General features: G+C 37.5%; 1 protein-coding gene across 1 annotated transcript in view; it reads right to left on the reverse strand.

Moving 5' to 3' along the window:
* The window catches only part of LOC139731903 (ceramide transfer protein-like), an 86505-nt gene extending 81864 nt beyond the window's left edge, over positions 1–4641 (reverse strand). The window contains exons 1-3 of the mRNA XM_071642777.1: positions 4146–4641; positions 2679–2891; positions 951–1086 (exon numbers count right to left, since the gene is read on the reverse strand). Of these exons, the coding sequence (XP_071498878.1) occupies positions 951–1086; positions 2679–2891; positions 4146–4472 (676 nt within the window). The 5' untranslated portion in view covers positions 4473–4641. The remainder of the gene's footprint in view (positions 1–950; positions 1087–2678; positions 2892–4145) is intronic.
* Positions 4642–13257: the final 8616 nt, after the last annotated feature.

The following is a 13257-nucleotide window of genomic DNA, read 5'->3' on the forward strand; positions in this document are numbered from 1 at the left end:
CTGTGTTACAGAGTTCAGTGTGCTGTAAATTCTGTACAAGTCAAACTTTGAGCCATCCAGTTTGAGGAAACAAATTCCTCTCACAGTTTTGTCCTCAGCTGTTGAAGACCATGATATAATTATAACACAGTATGTCATGCATCTATGGGTTCATACAACAAATGAGTAGTAAAAGTCTGTTTTCATATATTGCAAACCAGGTAAAGTGTACAATGTACGTTCCTATTGAGCAGATTATTGTAGGGTTATTCTCCCCCCCCCCCCTCTTTCCTCTATGGAAAATCCCCCATTCACTGCAATTCAACACATATGAAGGCGAATCCAATTATAATGAAGTCCTTGGGACCAGCACATTTCTTTTATCATATCAAAATTTTGTTACAACCAAAGGGAACTTTGCACCATGAACTTTATTGATGATAATTTGGGGATATGAATTTTCATTCTCTGTAGCAAAATTTAATTATTACCCTGTTCATTGTCACAGGAGAGCCCTGAAATGACTCTCATGATTTTCTACATTGTTCAACTGGGATTATGAATATATAACAAGACTTATTATACATGAACCTCTCATCAAAAAAGAAATACACGAACAATATTTAAAACATATTGTACCTTTACTGCTTTGTTTGAATTATCCTGTTCAAAGAAGTTTGGACATTTTTAACTTTACATTTGAAGTCAACTTGGTTTTATTCAATGCATGTTGCATACTCAACATGTATCCAACAATGTGAGTGGACAACATTGTAGCACCATTGTCCCACATATATAGTGTAATATCAATTCTCTCTCTCTCTCAAAAAAAAGAACTGCAACCAAAAACAAACAAACAAACAAAAAACAAAACAAAAGAAGACAAAACAAAACAGCAACGACCCCCTCTTTAGAAACTTCTAAGAATTGGCACTTGCTGGAAACAGAAGGAGTCATTTTTTTTCACTCACATGGTTCTTCTGGCCACTTCCGCGGGTTGGCCTCTGCGCAGGTATCGAAGAAGCTCTGCAAGGTGTCAATCTGCCTGCACAAAATATCCCTGAATGTCTCCATTTCTGCCAGCTTCTCCGCCAATCCCCGCCCCTTCTGGATGAGATGAAGCAAAAGGGGTATATGCAAACCCGTCTCAATGATCACAGCAAGGCTTCACAGATTTCATGCTTAAAACTCCACAATTTTCAAGGACTTGCTTTTTATTTGGCAAGGACTTGCATGGCAATTTGTGACAGAATTTGCCAACAATTTTTTGGCACAGTTTGCTAAAGGCAGCAGTTTGGCAGTATCACCTATTTCTCTTGACTGTATTATGGTGAGTTCTCAGTAAGATATTTGCTTTTTCACCAACGCTGATTTAAAACTGTTGTATGCCCTGATTTGGCGGTATAATCATATTCTGTGCTAACCTCCTTATGAATTACCATTGCAAGGGCCACCTACAATCACAAAAATGCAGTCAAAGTTATGATCACGAAGCAAACTTCAAAATGCAGCTGCCCACAACATATTTTGTACACTATCTGCAATACAATGTGCATCAAGCACTCTCTATATAAATATCTAAAAAACTTACACTGTATAACTCTAGATGCAATTTAGCAAGACACGAGTACAGCTGTATGTGTACATTGCATCTCTGTAGAATTAGCTTCATTAGAATCAGTGAAGAACCAGCTTCATTAATCTGTATTAGCTTCAGTTGCATCCGCCACAGCATTAGCTCCGTTGTAAATGTAACCACAATGTGGTTTCGTGGTTGAAAATAAACTAACACTCACGTAGCTGAACTGAAATGTGTGTTAGTACACTTGGAATTGTTTTTGTTTTCTTTTCTTTTTTCAAGTAAAATGTACATGTACATGTACATGATCCATATGTAGGAGGGTTTCCTGTCACTTTGTGGAAAAGTACTGAAAAAAAAAAAAGAAGCATTGAAGTTGCAGCATACTGAAAGGCAGCAGGTTACAGAAGTGATAATGATGATAATGATTATGAAAAAAAAAAAACTTGACAAAATTCATCACAGTTCCATTGCATTCAAATACTCCATTACAGTGTGTTTTTGTAATCATGTTGTACTTTGCACCACTTTGAGCCCCTACAGACCTGTAGGTAAGGTGGATATGGTGCTCTTCAAATACTTTATACACAATGCGTTATGAAAACTATACTACTGTATATCAATAAATAATAAACAAACAGATAAAGATATAGAATGAAGATGGGAATAACACTAAGTACTCAATTAGAACTACATGTACTCAGTAATAGTAGTACATGTAGTAGTAGTAGTAGCACTACTGCTACTATCAAACTACTACTACTACTATCAAACTAGAAATAATGACAACATTGAAGATTAAACAATGAAAATAATAACAATCAAATCTAATTGCAAATCAGTCCATTTCTTCTTCAAATCACTTTAAATTTCATTTCCACTCCACATGTGAAAAGAGAGGCCCATATGAAAGACAGACTACAGTATACACACACTGTAGTGGTTGTACGCAGAAATGTTGGAGACTCAACTGTAAGTGGATGTTTGTTTTGTTTTGTTTTGTTCTGGGTTTTTTGTGCCAGGGGGGGGGGGGGGGGGGGGGGGGTAAGGGGGTAGGGAGAGGGAGAAGGGAAAGGGTGAAGTAAATATTTGAGAAGAGTTGCATCACACTACCCATTACCTTAAAGGAGGACGAAGAGGTAAGACTGGCTCCAGAGTGGAGAGACAGCATTGAGCCATGCCTCTGGAGGCTGCTACTCTCTGCTTCCGCCATCGCCTTCTGGGTCTCCAGGCAGTCGATCCAGTTCTGTCGCGCCTCCTTGGTCTTGGTCCGCAGGTACCACATGCTGTCATTGATACTGACATCGAATCTGAGATGATCAAACTCGTGTATCTGTGAAGTATCAAAAAAGAAGAAGAAAACAATACAGAATGGTTCTGGTAATTTCATTTCCTTTTTTTTTTTTTTTTTTTGAATTGCTGTACTGTAGTGTTACTACTACACCAATCACTTGCTTTGATAGTGAACTGTACATTTTTTATGTTGTTAGCCCACTCAAAATCCCTTGATAAATCCTTCTACATTGTAAATGCAAGCATCGCATGCTAGGATTGCTACCTTCGAGACAACAGTATTACTAGAATCATGTCTAAAATAAGGACTTTGACCTGTCCAAAACTGAGATGAGTAACCTAATAGGTACACATAGTAACAAACGTCTGTACCTTATAGATCTACTTGGAATGAAATCAGTGCACTCTGTACCACATGTACAGTCATAGCTGATAGCCAAATGCAAATTGAACTGGATACATAATTTCATAATGGCACTTTCACTTTTAGTATCATGCACTTTTGGGGATATAAATTTAATACATGTCTGTAGTTCTGAACATTATCTAAATATACCGGTACACAGTGCAATGACAATGTACAGTGTAATGTTAAAGGGTGTGTACAGTTCTGGTTGAGGTGAGTATTCAACTTTTAACATTTTGCGAGATATTCAGAAACCACTCTATGAGATGTCAAAGAGCATGCAATTCTAAGGGGTATCAAAAGTTGGTTTGGTAAAAATCTGTTTTGAAATGGCTGAGATATCCCAAAACAAGGTAAAACAAAGAGATCCTAATAAAAGGCGTGGCATGTCGCCTTTTATTATTACCACTTTTTGGGATATCTCGGCCATTTGAAAACCAATTTTCATCAAATAAAGGTTGAATCCTTCTTAAAATTACATGCTCTTTCATATTTCATGAGAGGTTTCTCATTATCTCACTTAGGAATGTTCAAAACATGAATCCCCACCTCAACCGGTACTGTACAGTCCCTTTAAGATAGAGCATGTGATGTTTTGTTTCCTGTTGCCAAGGTTTCAAAATCAGGTTTCCTATTAACAACCCAAATTATCAGTCATGTTGTTGTAAATTTTTAATTAGTCGAAGGCTAATTATGATGATAATTAATACTGCACTGCACTGCCACTGGCCACCTCCTACCAGTTGAAGAAAAATGTGAAAGCTTAAGAAATCCTAAAATGAAAACATGAAGAAGGCCTAGGTTTAGGATATCGTCTACATCCCCAATCAAAGCTTCCCCTGCCATGTAGTAGTCCCAGCTATGCCTACGGTAGCTGTAATTAGTCACCTCAATGACAGCTCTCGCCAGGCTTATGGAGCCTCTGCATCCAGACTGCATCTCATTCTTGGACTTGAAATACGACAGGGTTCCACCTTTTAGCACCACCCAACGGTCCTGCCAACCGTGTATGTAGTTCGTCCATTTACTCAGCGTATCTTCCAGCTCATCGTCCCTCGATCCATCCGCCTCATCATCGAAATCATCATCGTCTTCTACATCATCATCCACCACCAACTCGTCACTCAACAAACTCTCGTGACTAGCCCCGTCCGTCAACATCTTTTGCTGATCGCCAACTTCTTGCTGCTGGTAATATCTCTCCTTATCGTGCATATTTTAGAACTCCTTGGATCACGCTGTTATCGGTGACAATAGCATACAGTACTACCAAATACGCTAGATTCAAGAAAACGATTCAATTTGCCTAGTTCAGTCCGATTTGTGTGATCTGAACGTGTAAGAAAACTGAGTGTAGCACTACCTCCGTGGGTTGAAGTTCGCCGTAATCTACTGTTTACGTTTTACTGTGCTATGCTGTGATCGTGATCCCGTGTGTATTGGGATGTGCACTGTACTTAGTAGTCATGTGCATTGCAAATACACGCCCGCAAGTGCAATAACGCAATTCCCCTTACATCGAGAACACGCAGAAGTGTACACGGGGGAGTTTCACCAATATCCCGTGGTGAAAATGAAGTGCACATGCAGATATCGGTGCAGAATTTTCACTAAGGATATAATTTCTCCAGCTGATATGTGAAAGATGCAGGTGCCAGTTGCAGATGGGAAGGGCGTTGGTTCATGCTACCTTTTGAATTTGTAATACGAAGTCATCATAACTAATGACAAAAAATTGTCTAGTCTAACCGTATATATAATAGTTGAAGATGTAACCGAATACAGTGTAATCGATTGTTAGTTGACGATCGAACTGTCAGTTGACAATTTTATGAAGCTAGTGTTTATTATCATCTCTTTACCCGCATGTTACAGAAACTTACTAATTTATTGCACGCATCTTTGTTATGGCATATCATAGATATGAAAAATCAAAGAAAAAACCCAAATGAATGAATAAATTGGTGATGTTCGTTTATATGCCGAAGGTTCGTTGGTTCGAAACACACAGATTCTATAATGTAGACCTTATACCTATAAAGCGTTTCGTTTCGTTTTTATTTCATTTCCAACACACATGATTATAACATTTTAATACATAATGGCACAATAATACAACAAAAAGACCGCTGTGAACAATGATACAATTTTGTAAATCGCAAGATAAGTACAATGTTTATAAAAGGGCTAGTCAGAGAAAATGACAACATATCACGCACATAGATGTTGTAGGGCCCGCCTATGTAATCCTTAGATTATCTTGATAGTGCATTGTGTATATGTGACATAATTTATGAAATACAAAGGTAAGTTCATTATCATAATAGTACTCATTTGTTGTTTGTTTGTTTGTTTGTTTGTTTTGGGGTTTTGGTTTTGTTTGTTTGTTGGTTTGTTTGTTTGTTTGTTTTATTCTTTTTGAAGAAAGGGTTTCATCACAAATCCTGACAGTAGGTGTTCCATCCACTTTGTAGGTGGCATCGGGCCCGCACTAATTATCTGAAGTGCAGTCAGTGCATTGCGTTAAAAGTCATTTTGAGAACTTTGTTACACGTAGAATCCCTAGTGCTTTTCGTGAGGAGAGCTACGATAGGCCCTACGCATTTCACATTATATCCATATCACTCATCTCTTTGGAAGTCTGTGCCTATACACTGCAAAAAGTCCGGTGTTAAATAGTGAACACCGAGCTGGTGTTAAATTTTCGGTGCTCATTTATGGTGTTAAATTTTTAAGTTTCATAGTAACTGCACTTCTTGTTGATTTTTAATTTAAACAAGACGATCATGAATTTTACATTAAAATACTAGATTTTTGAAAAAATGTGAAAATAAATTTACAGCAAAGTAACACCAGCTGGTGTGGTCTCTTATTGAAGCTGGACGGGTGTTAAACCATTGATATTAACACCAACAAATATCAAATCAACACCATGTGGTGTCATTTTTTAATCAACACCAGTACAGTGTCAAAATAACACCAGGTACAGTGTCAAATTAACACCACGAAGTGTCAGGTGTACACTTTTCAACACCATCACAGTGCATTTTCTACACCTCTGGGTGTGGTCCTCTATTGAAGTTTGATCGGTGTTAGATTTAACACCCGTGGTGTTAAATCTAACACCGATGTTTTTACAGTGTATATACGTGGCGATGTTTAGATTATCACCTTTTTTTTACCCCTCCAATAAGACAAGGTTGGCTTGATGTTACAGATCACGTTGATATACATTTTTGTTTCTGTCGATATCTTGATGATCACATTTTCAGTTAGGCCTACCGTAATTGTCTATCCATTCCGGGGCAAAAAATATAATTCACCTTTCAGCCAACAGGATACAACCAACCGGATCATTTTAACTGTATGAAAAATGAAAAATTCTAGAATTTCATGTTTATAGGTTCGTTCATTATCGTTTGTCTTTTTCGCTTTTATTTTCGTTTCTTTTGTGCATTAAAGAAGTTGTTCTCGAAACATTGCCAATGCCCTATATTATCTACTCATTATATACAATATTTCTTTGATGGTGATGTTATTTCAATATGACTCTTTTTGAAATGGCGCAAAACAATCTATTTTCATACCGTATGTTGTTTTTAATTCAGCCCTCGATACAACGAATGAGCCTATATTATATTATTAAAAAAACACGCCATCATCGTCATCGTCGTCAATATTGCACGGTTGCACAAACACGAGAGAAAAGCAAAATACATGAATATTTATTTCATGGCGGGACGAGTATCATACAGACGAATCACTAACGTCAATGGCGTACCGTGGGTCACGACATCTATGGGGGGGGGGCACCTCGTGGAAAAGTAATTTTGAGGGTGTGTATGCTTGTGCTGGTGTGCGTGTGTATGTGTGTGTGCGCGCGCTGTCAGTCTGCAAACTTAATGGGGACTACACAATACGGAATTTAATGTGATACATTCCACAGCGCAGTCATTGAGCAACATGATTGTAAGTTTTCCTTACATGGATTATGAAATGACGGTGTGTAACGACAAATTACTGGCAGCAACAGCAGGAGAATTGCATAACAGTTAAATGCGAGCGAGCGAAGCGAGCGAGCGTGAAAATTTTGCCATTTTACAGTCCAAAAAATGTCGTTTGTAGCTATATATTTTCGCTTTGGAAATTAAGGGGGGGGGGGACGCACCGTCGCAACTGCTGTCAGTTACTGGAAGCAACATTAGGAGAGTGGCATAACGATTAAATGCGTGCGAGCGAAGCGAACGAACTTGATAATTTTGGCATTTTACAGTCAAAAAACTGTCGTTCGTAGCTATATTTTTTCGCTTCGGAAATTAAGGGGCGGGGGGCGCACTGGGCGCAACTCAGTGCTGGCAATTACTGGCAGTAACATCAGAATGGCATAACGATTAAATGCGAGTGAGCGAAGCGGGCGAGCTTGAAAATTTTGACATTTTACAGTCCCCAAACTACCGTTTGTAGCTATCTGTTTTCGCTTTGGAAATTAGGGGGGGGGGGGGGCGCACCGGGCGCAACTGCTGGCAATTACAGGTAGCAGCATCATGAGAATGGCATAACGATTAAATGCGAGCGAGCGAAGCGAGCGAGCTTCAAAATTTTGACATTTACCGTCCCCAAACTGCCGTTTGTAGCTACATCTTTTCGCTTTTTAGATTAAGGGGGGGGGGCGCACTGGGCGCAACTGCTAGCAATTACTGGCAGTAACATCTCAGGAGAATGGCATAACGATTTAATGCGAGCGAGCGGAGCGAGCGAGCTTGAAAATTTCGGCATTTTACAGTTCAAAAACTACCGTTTGTACCTATATTTTTTCGCGTTGGAAATTAAGAGGAGGGGGCGCCCGGTGCGCCCCCGGATCCGCCACTGGTAGTCAAGGGTGTCGGTTTATGTTCATGATTGGGGGAGGTAAGACCAGCGAGGGGCCGCGTCGAAGTGATCAAGCGGGGGAAGGATGTCCCAAATCTGCACTTTAGAGCATCCCCTATATTATATTGTTTGTGTTTGTGTGTGTGTGTTTTTTTTTATATACATGGAAGACTTAGGAAATAGCCCAGGTCAAGTCTTAAATAATATTGGAAATGTGAGCCATTTTAAATATAGACTAGTATGTTAAGCAACACTGCAAAATCAATGATCTATAGCTTTGATAATACCTAATGGTATATTTGTATTGATAACGAAGCGTAAGGTATACAAAGATGTACATTCTACATCACACTGCGCAACATTGCAGCGACTCTTTTGCCGTTCGGATGTTCTGAGTACACTGCTTAAATCCTGTTTATATTCAGAATGCCAACAAGGAATCACGCTGAATTAAAATCTTTTGTCGGATCCGGGCTTTTTGAACAATGTTTTACACTATCAATAGGCCTACCTCTATAATAATGGTTAAAAGAAATCTTAGAAAAATATCTTATTTCTTGATCGCACTTTCATGTTTCCTAAGCTTTGAATTACCATTTTGACAAGTTTTTTTTTTAATCAGCGGATGGGGGGGGGGGGGGGGGGGCACGTGCCCCCCCCCCTCCCCCGTAGTTACACCACTGACTAACGTGGTCTTTATGATTGTGACACCAGAGTCTTGTGATTGTGATCATGATGAGGCGCCAGACAGGAATATAATGTCTATAAGTATACTGCTTGGGGCTCGAAGTTTAAATATACAAAATTATTCGATACCCAATCAGGTACAATGTCATCACGATGAAATTAAACCATAAAAGTACACGTAAAATTATGCTAAATGTAATAAAGTTCGGGATATCGTACATCCTTTTTATTGCGGGCAATGTACAATATTGTGTTGAAATGCGTGATCATTTCTAAAGAATTATTCTCTCCCCCTCTATCTCTCTCTTTTTTCTCTTCTCAAACACATTCTTTCTCTCTTGAAATCGTTTAATATCTGCTGTGTACATACATGCACGTAAAATACGCATGTACAACAAGGAGTAGTCATACATGACTCTACTGTATTTACAACATTGTTTGCATGACACGTATTGCAACTGATGGACAAATTGCTCTACATCGACGTGAATAATTCACGTCGATGTAGGGCAATTTTCCAATCAGTTGTAATGAAAACATCTCGACGGAAGAATTTCATGAATTTGAATAAATACGCAGTATACCCGCTGCATGCCATAAGGATTAGAACCAACACTTGCTGTCGGGTGAAAACTCGGTGGTCGATTGAGATGACGCCTGTCCGGTGATCAGGAGGTCGTAGGTTCGAATCCTGCTCAAGTAATACTATGTACCCTCATGATTTTTTTTTTAAAATCATGGCTATTACTAAAACACTGATCAATTCAGTGCTTATTCATGTTGATGTAGGGCAGTTTGTCAATCAGATGCAATGAAAACATCTCGACGGAAGAATTTCATGAATTTGAATAAGACACGAATTACTGGTATCATTTGGAAATCGGTCATTCTTGTTTGTTTCTTTGTATGTTTTTGTAATAGTCATGTACCTAATCTTTCACGAAATTTCTCACCCCGATATTAGTCGGCAATATTTCAAATGCTTGGAAAAGATAACATACATTGATATATTTTACTGTGATTTATTTGTTTGTTTGTTTGTTTTTTCTCCACATAAGTCACCGTGCATGCGAATGTGGCTTCTATAGTCTAAACGACCCGAGGCATGGATGGTATAGGCCTACATATAAATATTATGGTATACCTTGCACACACCGATACACACACCGACTCACACACGGGCACACAAACACTATGTATGTGCATCATAATTATTTTTATTATTATTATGCTGATGCATTAATATGTAATATGAAACATTGAACCATATAAACATGAAACATATAAGTTCTGCAATTAACAAAACTCAGAATTCTGACATGACTGCCAACAACAACGAATGGAATAATTCCCAAATCGTATAATTCCGGTTAAGAGACTATTATGTTATTTTTTTTTTTTTTTTTGTCAACACACAATCAATGCACTGTTGTTGTTTTTTTGACTCCGCGGCGGAGAACACCACACAGGTCCAAATGCAGTTGATGTCCTCTGAAAAGATCACCACTTTATTTGAACTTCTACAACTGCGTCATTTTAAATGATTGAACGGTGAAATTCTAATGAGCTTATTGGTTGTTTTTTTTAATTCCAGCCACCCGATTTTGATGAAATTAGCAAAACTACAACGCATCATTTTGAAGTAAAAGTATGCAGTATCTTGTGATGCTGAGATTAAGTATAGTAGAATGCACTTGAAATACAAGACAAAACAGCCAATTGGATGCATGTAGATGTAAACTTGTTAATCCAACCATAAAATTCTACAAAGTGAAGGACAGGAAATACCGCTTTAAACCTCAAATCTGAAAATGATAAAATAAAATAATAAAAGAATATTAAGTGCATAGCGAAAAATCCATATCTCCCTTAGATGTACATAAATGGGGTATACATGTACTATTACGTATATAGGCCTACACCAAATTCGTAAAGAACAAGTGTATTGTGTGTACAGCATTAAACGCTAAATTTGAACGCCGCAAAGAATTGGAAAGAATATGATATCGTGTCTTTCACACGTTCTGGCATCAGCAATAGTACCTCAATGAAAGAAGGAGATGTTGTTCAGTAACTGTGATGTAAAATCAGCAGAACTGAGTGTTAAACATTGATTAAGACTATCTAACACTAATGTCGTTAGCTACATACATAGTCTAATGTGATAATTCTATCAACAATTTCTTATCCATTTCATCAATCTTTAGAAGTTCTGACATCAGTGATGTACCTTAATGAAAAAAGGCGACGTTATTAAAAAACTGTGATGACTAATTGTATATAAATCAGCAGGACTGAGTGGTACTGATTAAGATTATCAAACACTAATGTCGTCAGCTACTACATTGTTCTAATATGATAATTTCATCAACACTTTATTATACATTGAAAACTCTTTTACCTAAAACAACAGAAACAACAGCAACAACAAGCCGTCTAAAACCTTGGGACGTTGTTAAAGCACTTTCTCAGTGTCTGCAAGATCAGAATATTTGCCAACGTAGGGTTTCTCATTATTAAAAAAAAACCCACCAATATCATATTAGGTATAAATTAAGAAGCAAGATACAGGACAAATATGATGTACATTACATTATTACATGACATATACGTTAATATCAATATCCTCTTTGCTTTCTCATTGATAATATTCGGCGAAATAGCCTATATTAATGACAGATCATCACAGTTGAATGGCATATACATCAGTTTCCTGGCTTGATGCCTAGTGTAGTTCATCAACCTTGACCGAACATGCTTTATTATTCCATATACGAATTAATAAGATATTATTATGCGGAAAGGACAGCAGAATATGCTTTCCATTTTATTAAATCGTTTCGGTAACGAATTGAGCATTGTATGTCGAGCAATAGATTATAGAGACTCTGCATTGTTTCTGCAATATACGTAAAAGCTATGCAGTTTCCCATAGCAGAAGCTAAAGTTTTCCGAACCTGTCGTTTGACTGCAATAAATATCTGGGTCGTTTTGAAGTCATTGTAGAGCACAAAGATGGCTGTTACTACGGAAATGGTATGACAAAATTGACAATTTTGTGGAAAAATTCCCAAACTTTTAATGAATAATTCCTACTCAATTATGATGGGACATGATGTTTTTTCTATCATTATAGGACACCCAGCTATCATATGAGAATGTATGTTTGCTGTTACAGTGATGACGAGTGTGACTGCCAAGGCCGTTACCATAGCAACGCATCATGAAATGTTGGAGTTTTAGAATAAGCCATATTTCAGTAACATAAAACGCTTGCTCGGCTGTTTGATTGCAATAAAACATCTGGGTCATTTTAAAAATCGTGATAGTGTAAAAAGATAGCCATTAGATGGATGGTATATCAGAATGTTCAATCTAGTGGTAAGTTATAAACTCTGCATTAAAAAGCATTAAAAGTTTAAACACAATCGTAGGTAATAATGATCTTATATTATCTATAGGACACTCAGATATCATCAGATGCTTGTTTGTTGTTATAGTGGAAGTGAAAGTTACTACAACAAGGGCCGTTACCATGGCAACGTATCCAGAAATGCTGGAGTTTCAGAGAAAGCTATATAAAAAGGCATAGTAGGCCGTTGAATTTGATTGCAATGAATATCTGGGTCATTGTATAAGTCATGGTAGTTTTCGCTTGAGAAGATGGCCACTTTTAATGAAACGGTATGATAAAATTTTCAATTTTGTGGAATATTCTCAAACTTTCCATTACAAAAAAGCATTCAAAATATTATACACATTCAATGATACTTCTCATCATAATATCATACTATGCATATTTGCTGTTACAGTGATGGTAAGTGTGACTGCCGGGGGAGTTTCCATGGTAACGTATCAAAATCAAATTGAATGAGGGTAAGAAAAATAAACCATACACTATATCTGTCATTTTACAATATGAAAAATTTGTAAATACATCCGTAAATACATTTTCAAAAAAAAAACAACAACAACAACATTAAGAATGACTGTCATTTAATTTGGATCTCCTGTGCCCAAAAATGGTTGTTTCCACGGCAACAGCGTAAAAGAATGTAATTTCTTCAGCAGAAGAATAGTATCTCTGCACATCATAATTATCAACAGCCATTCCATGTGATGGTCATCATCAAAATAAAACAAAACATGAAGTTAAGATAATGAATATTTGGATGCTGTTATTGATTGTGTTGAGTTGATTGAAAACAGACACATTAGTAGAGCTGAGATTGCTGACGAATGAACATAAAATGCATGGCACTGCCTAGAAGGCATGAAAAACTATCGAAGTGTATTTTAACTTTTGTATCATCCTGTTGGCATGGAAACAGTCGTATAAGTCATTAAACACCTGAAATATCTTCAAGATGACTGAAATCAAACTCAGAATGAGTGCCACGACTTCCTTGCATGGCTTCGAAATTCACTACCATCAATGTGCAGT

The sequence above is a fragment of the Diadema antillarum genome, unplaced genomic scaffold (genome assembly GCF_040938485.1).
Source record: "Diadema antillarum isolate AM-2024a unplaced genomic scaffold, OU_Dant_1.0 seq00000386_RagTag, whole genome shotgun sequence".
NCBI classification, from domain to species: Eukaryota; Metazoa; Echinodermata; class Echinoidea; order Diadematoida; family Diadematidae; genus Diadema; species Diadema antillarum.